Genomic DNA, 14,059 nt, shown 5'->3' with positions numbered 1-14,059 from the left:
GTTTTCCTTAACTGGGCTATTTATCATGAATTTGCTCGAATCAAATACAGATGACATTGTTTTGAAGTGGTGCTACATAAAAAAAGCTGAATTTAATAGTTTTATTGTAAAAACATGAAACATATCGCATTATAATGTGATAGTTTATTACAAAAATGTGACACTTATTATGTTATAACATTAAATGTTTTGTAGAGGAAATAATGGAATATAAACCGGATACGTCTTTGAAAAGAAAAACAGCATGCAGTAGGTCAGAGAAATGTCTAATTTACCAAACGTTTCATGTTAAAATAAAATTTGTCGCATGACAAAATTATACTTTTTATGTTTTTACGGTAAGATTTTCAAATTATAACTTTTTTTTATGCTCCTGTACATATTGGCTATGACTATTTGTATTATTGCTGCCTAGGTTAAAGAAATTTCAAAAGATGTTAAAATGCTTATTTGTGAGAGGAAAATTGATGGAAGAAGTAAGAAAACAAGTAAGTAAAAGTGCAAATCAAATAGACAAGATCACATTCATTTCTCAACCTGAAATTTTAAGGAAATTCCCCAGCATAAAGCTTTTATACTAGCCTACCCAGTCATGTGTACCCAGTGGATTTTACCAGTTTTACTCAGTGGTCTGAATCACTGATTCCTGTAATGGTGATTTGTAAGTCATTAAAACTTTGGTTACAAACACAGAGGGTTCGTGATTGATAAGCTATTAGAGAAGACCAAATGCATGTGCATTATGCATTCAGTTATACATATTAAATATTGGACAGAAACTTTGTATTTGCAGAATTGAGTTATATTTTTCTACCAAGCATTTCTTCAATTAAAAAAGCAAAACGGACCAAAGAGAAAAAGTTGTATATGTCTGTATGATAATTGCCTATTTTTTCACAATGTAAAAAGATTTTGCCTCAAAACTGAATCACTTTTCACAAATTACTGAGCCAGAGTGATGTAGCACGAACAGTTCCACTGATTCCTGAATCATGTTATATGATCATCTTTTTTCATTCTCCAGTCATTTGGACACTTTTATCTAAAGTGACTTACATGTGAGAAAGGATCAATTAACCATAGCAATTAACCTAACATGTATGTCTTTGGGTTGGGGGGAAGCTGGAGTACACAGAGAGAAGCCAGGCAAACATGGGGAGAACATGCAAACTTCACACAGAAAGGCTACTGTTTAAATCTCCCCCAGTTTGAAAATGGTCCATATTAATAACTAGCTTCTTTTTTTCATTACTTTATAAGATGTCAGCATGATTTTCAGACTTATGTTGTACATTTTACATGTTACAATTATTTGTTTGATAAATAAACTGAATGCCTGAACTGCTGGAGCTAAATGTGGTCATTATTCAGTAAATGTTTGTGGTTTAAATGTGGTTATGAAAAAAACGCAACAATGAACACATAATAATGTTCACTGCATTCAAACTTAATTTATCTGCACTTGAACATTAGATTTGAACTGATCTGTACTGGCAGACATTTAAATTTTACTTACAGTTGAACATTTTTGACACATTCAGCTAAAGTGACACAAGTTATAAAACATGCACAAGTTAGATATAAAAGATCTGAGTTTGATCAATGATATTTGTTCTAACGTTTGCTGAGTTTCTTCTGTGGGTCTGTAAGAACAAATGAAACAGCTCACTTTTCTAAAGGGAATTCTGTTTTGAAATATCCAAATCAGTAAGAGGGAAGCATTTCACGGGCGTTACGCTAAATACGGTATGCTATCAGATTCAATAAATATGCTTCAGTATGAGATGCCAAAAGATTTACTTTCTGGCTGAACATAAGTACCATCTTATACAGAGGAGAGAGTAATGTTAAATAGAGTTAGAAGGTTAACACAGGATCAGTGAGCTCTAACATCACTTTGCTTTGTCCCACTTAACACCTCTATTTCGTTCCCAATAACAGAGGAAGTCTCACTTCTTTAACCCTTGCAAAGGTTACAGGGAGTAGTGCGCAGTAACCTTTTTCTTTATGGCTATTGGCCTTTTGCAGCACTTAAATGGAGCGACTGCTGGTTGCCTTTCAGAGAAAAATAAATAAATCACATACAATCTACCTGTATGAGTTTAACATTTATGTTGTCTTTTTCTACAAAACTTAACAATAAATCAGAGCTTTTGAAGTGTTTAATGTTAAACAAACTGCAGCTTTGATATGATTAAGCTAAAAACGTTGGTGTCAATAGGCTACAAGTTGAAAATGACAAAATAAGGTTTATTTGGCAAACTTGCCTGATAATGTGTAAGACTCATGGTGCTCGTTTCATACACTCTCAGTTTGGCAGTCAGACATATACAGGTTCAATATTCTGTTTCCTGTAGTTGCCTTTTAGTCTCCAAAACCAGATTAACAACTCTCTCCTTAGCTAGTAAAGTTTTATGTACTATGCTTAGTCAGTAGCTCAGTCTCTGTTATCTGACAAGGAGGGGGTACAGAGTTTCATTTTTTCATCTTTTTGTTTAGAAATTATTTGTGTTCAAATTTACCCCCAAAAAAGACTCAATGAAAACTTCACAATGCAAACAGAGAACACTAAAGTAATATTCATCCAAACACAAGAATTATTTTAGGGAAAATGCTGCAGACAGTTTGGTCTGGTCTTTTTCCACCTCTTATTGTTGAATATTTGCTGGATATGCAAGAGAGACAAGGTGGGAAGGGAATGGCTGCCTAGAAACCCCAACATGTGGGGCATTAAATTTGTTAAAAAACGTCTTGTTTAACAGAGCAGATGAGGCTGCATATTGTGTCACTAATCATGCTGCATGTGCATGTACAGCAGCATGCAGACTAGCCGATATGACAAACCCAGCAGCACACATACTCAGATGCAATGCAACCACAAAATGCTTTGTGATGTTCAGGAGATTTTGTAATCTTTGCAGAAAGTCCTGAGTGAATGTTGCTGACATTTGTATTTTTCACAAAACACCCCTCTTGAACATCTCTTCAACATTTCAGGATTCCAGTACTTGCATGAAAACAGTTTATGAAAAAAAATCTCTACTTATGCAAATTTTTTCGTAATGGTAGAAGATGTTATCAGAATGAGAGCTAAGTTGTATTATGATCACTTGACTTAAACTAGTCTAACACGACCTGAAATCTCGGTTTTTCGGGAGCTGTACGCACCGCTTTGCAGATCTTTAGGTTGTTTTTTTTCACTTTAAGTTTATTTCTTGTTTGTTGAATTCCAAGAGGTTATTATGTATCAAAATTATTAACATACCTAATTGTAAGATGCTCTGCAACAATGGTTGTTTGGGGACATCACAGGTATGAACAGAAACTAATGGTGATAGCTAGTTATTACTTAATCCAAAACAGTTTCTTTATTATTGCTATTATTCATTAGATTTTAAGGAGTCTTGGTCAAATATATGAACCATCCAAATGTCCAAAAATATAAAGAAACAAGTGTTTCCTTATACAAAGTGTTTTTTCATGTTAACTTGATGGCCAAAAAGCTAAATTATCATAATAAACTCTTACCTGCAAATTTAACATGGAACTTGTTTTCAGGCTTCAGTATCTGGACATAGAGAGGACAGTTTGGAGCAAAGTCCTTCACTGCCCAAGCTCTCAGGATGGTCTGATGATCCTATGAAGAAATACCAAAACATTGTAAATTTTCTACTTAACGAGTGACTGTGTTTCTCACAGCTAGCGTTAATGATTCGCTCAGAAACGCTAATGATTTAAGTAATTGTTATCTTACTGCTGCCATGCGATCCACCTCATTACGGCTGCTCAGAATGAAACAAGCCTCTGCATCATCCATTCTGCAGCAGGGTGACAAACAATAAAACATAACCACAATAGACGGATAAAAAAGAAATACAAAAGCCAAATCTTGTCAAAGAAGACTCAGTTGAAAGGAGATTTAGACTGCAAGAAGAAAACAGTATCTTTTTACACAAAATTGAGTTTAACGTTGCCTGCATAGAGTCTAAGCAGACACACATAAGACTTGAAATGTACTGTATTTTAATGTGTTGAGAATGTGAAAATGTTTTTGCATATGATTAACACAGCCGGAGGAGTGCAGAATTCAAAACAAGTGTGGGAGGATTTGAAATGCAGCCAGATGCAGGATGTAAGCACGCCACACACCCAGCCTTTTACCTCTAATTGCTCCTTCAAAACACTGCCCAATACATACAGTGAAGTCGTACAAACTACAGTATTTTCGTGAAAATACTTAATATGATTTATGATCTGCCACACTTGGTTCAGCGTATTCTCTCTTTTAGCTATTCTGTTTTAAATCAGGTGACTAAACAAAATGAGATATATCTTGTGAAGCTCTACAAAGACTCACAGCACTTTATTAAGCTGCGTTACAGATGGTCAATTTCTATCATAATGAGATAACGATCTGTAAAACCAGACCATTTATCACAAAATACCATTTGTGATTCTGAAAAATACATACAAATATTCCAAATCTTTTTCAAAATCCCCTGTTTGTCAAAGTGGATTCAGCTTTAATTAAAGCTGCTGTTTGAATGTCCTGTTAAGTGTGACTCATTAATGTTATTAAAGATACAGAAATATACTTGGCTTCACATACAGTCAGAAATTACTTAGAATCTCATCCATAACACCTTCATGACTCAAAAAAATGAAATAATTTGTGTCAGATCCCACTGGCCCTCCATAGTTAAGTCTCAAAAGAAGTCAATATAACTGTTATAAACAACTTTGAAAATATGAAAACCCTGTTGGGTCTGAAAATGTGTCAGTCAGGGAGCCATTCAGATCTAAAGCCAAGTCAGATGTTACTACTCCATTTTCAGCACAACTACATCCCCCAGCTTTAGTGGGGTTAGGAGCTCTCACATGAGAGATCCAGGAATGCTGAGCAAAACGGTTGTGTCCAACAACCTTTGTCATTGTTTTACTAATCTGGGCATGTTTCGCACATGGCTTGGCTGCTTATGTCCTTGACTGTAATCAATCAACCAATCAACCCATCCATCCATCCATCCATCCATCCATCTTCTCCCGCTTTTCCGGGGTCGGGTTGCGGGGGCAGCAGCCTAAGCAGGGAAGCCCAGACTTCCCTCTCCCCAGCCACATTTGCCAACTCTGCAGGGGGATCCCAAGGCGTTCCCAGACCAGCTGAGAGATATAATCCCTCCACTATGTCCTGGGTCTTTCCTGGGGTATCACCAGGGAGACGTCCAGGAGGCATCCTGACCAGATGCCCAAGCCACCTCATCTGGTTCCTCTTGATGCGGAGGAGCAGCGGCTTTACTCTGAGCCCCTCCCGGATGACCGAGCTCCACACCCTATCTCTAAGGGTGAGCCCGGCCACCCTGCGGAGGAAACTCATTTCAGCCGCCTGTATATGAGATCTCGTTCTTTCAGTCACGACCCACTGCTCATGACCATGGTGAGGGTAGGAACGTAGATCGACTGGTAAATTGAAAGCTTCGCCTTCTCCTTCTTCACCACGACAGACCGGCGCAGAGTCCGCATTACTGCAGACGCTCCATCCTTCCCTCACTCATGAACAAGACCCCGAGATATTTAAACTCCTTCGCTTGAGGCAGGTATTTTGTATGCCCAATAAAATATAAAAATGTGGGGCTTCGATCAATAAAGGTTTAACATGTTTTGAATGTTACTCACTTGGCTCTCAGTAGGTCCTGGTCTTTGAGGACAGACCCTTGTAGATAGATGACTCTTTGAGACCATAGAGGAATCTGCAGCACCCTCCGCACCTGAAGGTCCATTTCACTCGGGCACAAGATCACCACATAGTAATCCTTGAGGATAATAAAGGAACCATGTCTACCATGCAAACTATGAAGAAAATTACACAACATATGGGTGTCCTTTGGTACCTGCAGCCTAGGATGTGCGTAAAATTCGTTGAGAAAATCCATGAGAAGGTCGATTTTGAGAGAGCTGACACACAGCACCACATGTTTCTCTGTCTGAGCTCTGTGACGACTGTAGTTCCCTCCAGACTTTTGCCTTTCCATCCACAAGTAGATCAGCTCCTCAAACTGACAAAATGCTTCGTTAAACTGGACCTCACGAAGAGAAAGTGTAAACGTTAAGCCAACATTAGTCTCAACGTAATTCCAACCTGCAGAGGCAGCACCACCAGAGCCACACAGATCATGATGACGACCAGCAGCTGAGAAGGCCATATGCGAGGAGTCACGTCTCCAAAGCCCACAGTGGAGAAGGTGACAATGCAGAAGTAGAAGGACTTGAAGAGGGAGAGGTTTTTGCCTGCTCGTTCTAAGTGCTGAATCCCACATGTGCTACACCACAAAGATTAGTCAAAAGCACACATACTCAGTATTTTTGGTTACAAAATGTTATTGTTATTGATACCAGAGATGCAGACTTCAAATGAACAAACAAGATAGAGTGAATAAATTAACTGTTTAAATTATAACAATAAAATCCATTTATTTGCAATACCCACCCTTCCAATGTAGGGGGCCTGTCCCAGCTCTTAGCTTAAAGCGACTCTCATATGCACATTTCAGTCTAATTTAATTTAATATGCAAGTCCAGAAGGGCAATAAATAATAAAACAATTTTCACAAACCCCCTTCATTCATTTTGTATTAATCCTCTCAGATCAGCCTCTGCCAGAAACTAGCGATGAGGAAGCTCCGCCCTATGTCCTGCCTGCGTGCTGCGTCTGATTGGTCAACTGCTAGGAGTAGTTATACTAAGCAGTGAAGGTGGGCGTGGCTTTCTTCTCGTGATCGTGCACAACCTAGAGAAGATGATCAATCACTGAGTACCTCCCCCTGGACATCACTAAAATTTCGATGTAGAAAAAACTCTCTAAAACCAATCGTTTCCGTCGTCATAGAAACCAAACGTAGAGAGTGCTGTAAAACTCAAACGTGTTTAGGGTATGAAAAATGTCTGATGAGTATTAAACACTGTATAAAGCTCAGAAATAGCATCATAGATCCCCTTTAAAGACATATTTTGTGTATTTTGTGTATTTTGGGTAACAATCTGTGAAACTGCACCCATAGTTGCTAATTTAAAGTTTCTGATAATTAATTGTAATGTAATGCAATTAATGTAATTCAACACAACAAAACCTAAAAGTTCAGTTAAATAGCACTGGAGAAAGTTAAAGGAGCTACTCTATTCAGATCCAAAATATTTATTCATTGTCATTATTGCTGTACTTTGATTCTCTTTTTGCACATCAGATCAGATCCCGTTCTCTCAATTTTCCAATTAGCCTGTAGCAAACTAACTGTTACAAAATTATGCAACCTTACCAACAGATCCATCTGCTTTGCTTCTACTTCTCTGAATATGTTATTCTATTTGAACACACACACAAAGGGATAAAATGTTGCCACATTCAATGCTGTAAAGTTAAAAAAGCAGCCTCACCCGGTGAAAACGAGGCAAAGCAGAGTGCAGATGAGAACAAGGACCTGGTTAAACATAGCCGAGTTAGTCCTCTGGATTGCTCTGTGGACATCATTCTGTATCATAATGAAAAACACACATGAACATCTGAAGCTGAAAAATCAAGACATTAAACCCACACCTACTGCTTTGGAAAATGAATCCCTCTTCTCTATCATCATAGCATGAAATAATGAATATGATACAATGAGCAGGAGAGGAATGTCTTGCTGATGAATGACTGACTGTGAACACAAACGGCTACATAAACCAGAGTAATAAAATGTAATGGTGATTATTTCTACATAAACAGTCATTAAAATGATGATTGATACAAGATCATTAACAGACACAATTAGGCTTAGGTCTTCCACTCACAATCATGTTCTCTAAAGCACATTTAGCCAGCCAGCAGTTGAGAAACACAGGAATGAAGATATTTCTTATTGAAGGCCAGAAGATCTGCAGGGAAAGAGGAATTATTTATTTATTCCAGTAGAAACTACATATTATTGAAATACTTTTGATACCTTTGATGACAAATTCTTATTATTATTCAATGTTTCAACACCAAAAACAAGAGCAATGTGCTTATTTTTTGTCATATCAGCTTTTTGCTAGGCTGATCCTCTGAATTTAATCAGTGTTATGATTGAAGTTGTACAAAAAGAAAAACTACCGCAGCTATAGAGCAAAAATGACAGAACAGCATTATAACGACATGTTTATACCATGGTCAGTGAAAATTTTAACGCCAACTAGCGTGCTTTATTTTCATATATACGCACACGTAGTTAAATCCCTGTAAAATCCCTCCGTTACGGGCGTCACCATAGCAACACGTTAATCAACTGATTCAGATCAGTTGGCTTTTGACAAGTGAATGAGAGAAACCCTGTAGCTTGACAGCGGTTGTTCGATATAAAAAGTAAATCAAGGCTAATATAAAATAGCTCCTATACTGTAGTATATTTAGCATAGTATATATTTAACATTTTATATAAAATGTGTACAGTGTGGGACCATGGTATAAGCAGATTAAATAGCAAGGAACCATGCATTACATGATAATAATGCATGGCGCTTCGTCTAGAACACCACTCTGCTACGCATCCTGGTGTTCTAACACTGTGTAATGCATGGATTCATTATATAATACTAATATTCATCATACCACAATTAATTACAAAATAAAAACCTGAAAGGCCATCCCACACCATCACACTGCCTCCACCAAAACCTCTAATACTATTGGTACAGAAAGCAGTAAAGAGTTTTCTACATCTTCTCCATGCTTTGACCTTATGATCCTAACCAAGTGTACTAGCCAGTCTAATCCAGGATCACAGCTGCTGCAAATCAGGTGCCAGTTAACTCCATTCAACTGCTGCTCATCCGACAAAAGCGATTTTCCTTCAAATTTTGTACTATTTAAAAGGAAACAATCTGACTTTCTAACAATACAAGATTAATTGCCAAGAATTATTGTTATAATGAAAAATTATTTGTCAAATACAAATTTCCTGACTCGCTGCGCTATGTGAAGTAAATACTGGATGTAAGCAGGACATACGATTATGTGAATTCATCCATCTCCAGCAGGTCCAGTTTTTCTGCTAATGTATGGTAAGAAATAACTCAAAAACCGAGTGTCAGATATGTTAAAACAATAAACATTTTTAACATATCATGCTTGTGCACCTACAAACCCTCTTGAAGGGTTTTTGTAGCAGATTTCAAAGGTTTACCGTAATAATGAAAGGAACTGTGTTTATCATCTCCAGAAGAAAAGACACCTGGAATATCTGCTCCCAAATGTTCCCCTGAAAGTAAAAAAAACAAGCACAGACTTACACAGTTATTTTCTTTTTTTGCAAGCACACAATACACTATGAGTCACACAGCATACACACATTCCTTCTTTGTATTCTCTCATCTTCCTCAACCACTTACTCCTTAACCTCAACCAGATCCTGCAATTACCATCCATCCTTAATACAGCTGTGACAAATGACTGCCGCTAATTACACCACTTACATGCTGTCAGTCTCACACACTTTAAGCCATCAATCGTACATAATGCATTAATTATCCTGGAAGGCAGAGCATATATATTTCGTTAGTCATTTTTGTATTTGTTTTTTCACCTTATAGCTCAGATACATTAGTAGCATAGTTTCCAGGAAACTGATGATGGCCACAATCACCTGTGCAAACAATAAACAAAGACCACAACAGATGAATAAATTATTTACAAAAGAAGCAATCTAAAACTAAAAACACTGTCAGGTAAAACATATAATAAAGTATTGGAATTATTATTATTTTTTAATTTTTCATAGATCTAATCTAACTCACTTGAATGGCCCAGACTGGAACCTTCCTATCTACCCAGAAGATCAACTCCCTGACAAAAAAAAGAGCAAACAACAGTATTTAATTAGTAACTGTATTTAATAATAAACACTCTCACATATCACAGAGGAAATATAATATTAATGGCAAATACTGTATATTATTCAAGCAGCCAGGTATATCTTTACATGGATGTTGACAACAGGCACCGTGTATGAATAAAAACACTGATGCCAGATGAACTAATAAGGTGAATGATAGAAAATGAGGCAACATACGAAGCGAAGAATTGAAATAACACCTTCTGCTGCTTACCAGTTAATTTCTCTGTCCTGCACTGATCCGTTCCACTGGCAGTCGACGCTACAGAGCATCAGTCATACAGAAAAGGGATCGACGTGAAATAGAAATCAAAGTTAATGAATATACGATAAGATCACTATTTGGCAGTAGAATAAGATAAATCCATCGGTCTCTTATCAGTATGTTATTAGTATTCTACAGCCATTACTCTTCTGTGTCACTGTTTGTCACAAAGTGTATGGAGTGATGTCTGTGTGGTTCTTGACTATTTCTTAGCATGATTAACATACAAGTTTGGACAACAGCATCTGCTAAATGAAAGTAATGTAATATGCGTGTGTGAACAAACCATTTGTTGCTCTGAGTGTTTTGCTGTGCAGTGCTGTGGCTGCTGCCGATGCCCTGACCAGGATTATCCGTCATTACTCTGATGATGTACAGCAGACACGTGAGCAGCTTCAGGCAGAAGTTGAACACACGAATCCTGAGGCCTAATGACAACAGAAAAGAGAAAGAGCAATTCTAGAGCAATATTGTAAATTACAATAATACAGGGGGGCTGTAGCTCAGCTGGGAGAGCAGTCGTCTTCCAACCAGAAGGTCAGGCTTCCCCTGATTACATGCCTTGGGGAAGACACTGAACCCTGTATTGCCCCCTGATGTGCCTATTGGCGTATGAGTGTGTGTGCAAATGGGTGACTGTGACATGTAATGTAAAGCGCTTTGAGTGGTCAGCATGACTGGAAAAGCGCTATAGAAGTGGAAATCCTGCTTGGATGCATGTCAAAAATTTTGCTGGAATCCTCCCCTGTGTTTTCCATATGCTAATAAGCCCCCAGAGTCAGTTGTTGTTGTGTTGTTTCTTTCATGCATTATGTAACAGCCAACTAAGGTACATGTAAAGACGGCTACTTACTGGATCTTTGGTTCTTGATGAAAAAAAGCTTTAGACGCTCCTTGAAGGTGTTTTCATTCACATAAAACTCTACCTGCACCCTGACAGGGAAAAAAACAGAGGCAAAGCATCAAACAAGAACCTGCAGCATGAGCAAACATAGTCACAGAGATGTTTCAAAACAGAGATATTAATACAGCATGAATATTCATACAGATGCTTCTCTAACCATCTGCCTGAGGAGAGTTAGATCATTATCAATCTTCTATATTGCTCACAATTACAAACCAGGGTTTCTACAGGCAAATCAGCTTGAATCACAGCCATCAAAAGCAGTATGAAAGAGAGTTTTAGCCAGTAAATGCCTTTTTTTAAAGAAAGTATTAAAGATAATAAGATGGTAACTAAATGTTAGATAAAGGAACATCAGCCTACCAAACTGATATTCTGCCCAGTGTTAATTTAAATATAAAAGATAACTTTAAATCTGAGAAATGTAATAAAGAATAAAATCTAAATCATGTTTTTATTCAGGTCTCTTTACATATTCTGTTTGCCAAAAGCAACACACAGCACTGGTTCTGAAGTATGAAGAAAGAACAGCTTACTTGGAGAGTATACAATTAGAAAAAGATTAACTTTGCACAAATATTAAATTTGTCAGATAAAACCCGAAGGGAAAAGATGAGCAAAGACATGATCAAGCACAACTGCACTGGCATGCAGCAGAGCAATAAAGCTTTGCTTCATTAATGTATAATCTTCAAAGTGCGGATCTCAGAAGAGAGTGTAAACATGGAATAAGAACGAGAGAAAGTGCAGACCTAAGAGATCAGAAGAATTTAAGAAAAAGTTGAGTAGAAGCTTCAGAACTTCAGCGTCAAACCCAAGTTTTGGTTAAAAGGATCATTATTAGAAGGAGAGTGCAGCTTGAGTAGCTGGAACAGTATTATATTCCCCACTGCTTTTGCAAAAGAGTACAAGTTTTCACAAGAGGCAAGTACACCCATGGATGAAGAGGAAGAGAACAATTCTGCAATGAGGTCTGAAAACAGCAGGAACATCTGCTCTATCCAGAAGAGCAGCTGCAGGACATAGATGAGCTCTAGAGGTAGAAACACTCAAGCTGAGGGCTAGCTGTCGCATGAGAAGCATTAGACAGACTGCTCTGTCTGTCTCTCAGGGTCTCCCCTACCTCTACCCACATAATAAGACATGCGCATAAGGGCATACATAATAACCTTTAATCAGCCCTTGTTGAGTACACAATTACAAGCCAAAGTGGTTTGACATCAGTTACACTGCAATGCCACATTGGAGCACCAGGCAATGAGATGTGCAGCTAATTAGATCTTTTTAAACAACTAATTGCAGCTGAGCAAATTTTGCAAACGCAAGTCTGTTACAGATCAGATTGCCTGAAGGGGGTTCATCAGCAACACGAGTGTCATGTTGCTCTGAAGCCCAAAAGTTAAAACCAGGGAATAATCATTTAGTCAACTGAGAGAACATCAGCAGATTTGCTGCTTGTGCTGCTGTTTCTTAGCAATTTGATGTTTTACTCTTTTATGTGACAGTAAGTTGACTTAATGAATATTGAACAGATTATATGGAGTGCAAATAGAGAATTTAATAAAGAAGATTCATCACAAGACGGGAACACTTGAAATATTTTTTAGGTTTAAGCAAATTTCCAATTTGGAAATTAATTTAAATGTTTGTTGCATAAGAACAGAAAAAAATGGATTGACAAGGAGAAATTAATCGTTTTCAGCTGCAGCACTTCTTTATGCAACAGCAGGTGTGTTCATTAATGAGACAAATGACTTTCTATTAATAAAATAAATCAGCAGGCAGGCAGTTTTGTGCATCTCAGCAGTTTTTGGACACATTCTTTCTTACTTTAGCTCATCTGCAAAGCAATAATTACAATTAATCCCTGTCTGTTCCATGCATCTGCCCCCTAATCAGTACACCCAGTTCATTTCCACTCAAATTAGAACATTACACATGCCACAAAGCAAACCTTTTTCACATGGCCCTACCTCTGCCCAGCGTCACTACCAAAAGGGTCTGACCTCCCGGTGCCCACAGATGGACTGATCCAGGTGTGGATGATGATCTCTGGATCCATTGTGTAGGACACTTGTAGCTGCGTCGTGCAACGAGTCCTAATTCTTCCAGTATGGGGCTTGTTGACCAACGCGCTGCTGTGCAGCTCTAAAATAACACAGCTTTAACTATGTCTCTCGGTTAATGATTATTTTCCAGCTTTACGGCCATCTAAGAAAACAACATACACACTGAATCTAAACATGAATCTACAACATGAGATATACTGTGCTGGATTAATCATTTATTGTGATGAATTGGAATATTTTTAGAGCTGTATACAATTGCTCTCTTTTTTTTTTTTTTTTTTTTTTTCCTGGTGCGCGGGCCTGTTGCCACAGCAACATTACCATGACAGGAATAACCCTAACTGATGCTTCTGCAGCATGGTCCTCTCCATCAGTACTGCAGCACCTGACAAACCTATAAACATTCTCAGTAACTTACCAGAGGGAAAAAAAAAAAAAAATGGAGTTGTCTATCTTTGAATGGTATTCAGATCGCGTCAGTATTATCAATGATTCAAATAGTCTTTATGACTTATAAACGTCAGAACCTAGAGGAATGTTCTCTCTGCATTTCTGTCTAATAGGAGAAAGCAATGAAAGGTTTTATTGGAGTGGGGGTGGTGGGGGCTCTCTGATGATGTGGAGCGTCTGGAATAAAAATGATAGACGTCAGCTATAAAATCGATTGATGCTTGAAACCAGAGGAAAAGAAACTTTCCTACTCTCCTCTGTGCCGCTCACATTTTTTTTGTCCACTCTGAATGTAGAAAGTCTGAAACACTAATTTATAGATGACCTCCTCCATGAGTCAGTGCTTTAGAAAACACCGGAATTGGCCGCTGCACTTGAGCCCTTTTTTGCCCACGCAGGTAAAGCCACTTAATGTGGCTTTCCAAGTTACATGGGAGCACTTTACCCCCCACACTGTGACATCTGCCTG

At 37.9% G+C, this 14,059-nt stretch overlaps 1 protein-coding gene across 1 annotated transcript in view; it reads right to left on the bottom strand.

The window, feature by feature from the left end:
* Positions 1 to 14,059, bottom strand: part of LOC306768458 (potassium channel subfamily T member 2-like) — a 36,351-nt gene that overhangs the window by 9,927 nt on the left and 12,365 nt on the right. Inside the window, exons 12-24 of the mRNA XM_079256827.1 lie at positions 11,021 to 11,100; positions 10,454 to 10,595; positions 10,117 to 10,164; positions 9,805 to 9,853; positions 9,594 to 9,653; positions 9,195 to 9,269; positions 7,825 to 7,908; positions 7,429 to 7,523; positions 6,137 to 6,317; positions 5,889 to 6,053; positions 5,674 to 5,810; positions 3,755 to 3,818; positions 3,529 to 3,637 (exon numbers count right to left, since the gene is read on the bottom strand). Coding sequence (XP_079112953.1) covers positions 3,529 to 3,637; positions 3,755 to 3,818; positions 5,674 to 5,810; positions 5,889 to 6,053; positions 6,137 to 6,317; positions 7,429 to 7,523; positions 7,825 to 7,908; positions 9,195 to 9,269; positions 9,594 to 9,653; positions 9,805 to 9,853; positions 10,117 to 10,164; positions 10,454 to 10,595; positions 11,021 to 11,100 — 1,289 coding nt within the window. The remainder of the gene's footprint in view (positions 1 to 3,528; positions 3,638 to 3,754; positions 3,819 to 5,673; positions 5,811 to 5,888; positions 6,054 to 6,136; positions 6,318 to 7,428; positions 7,524 to 7,824; positions 7,909 to 9,194; positions 9,270 to 9,593; positions 9,654 to 9,804; positions 9,854 to 10,116; positions 10,165 to 10,453; positions 10,596 to 11,020; positions 11,101 to 14,059) is intronic.

Source organism: Telmatherina bonti (genome assembly GCF_933228915.1).
Source record: "Telmatherina bonti genome assembly, chromosome: 17".
NCBI classification, from domain to species: domain Eukaryota; kingdom Metazoa; phylum Chordata; class Actinopteri; order Atheriniformes; family Telmatherinidae; genus Telmatherina; species Telmatherina bonti.
The sequence above is the reverse complement of the archived record's forward strand: the minus strand, read 5'-3'. Positions and strand labels throughout refer to the sequence as shown.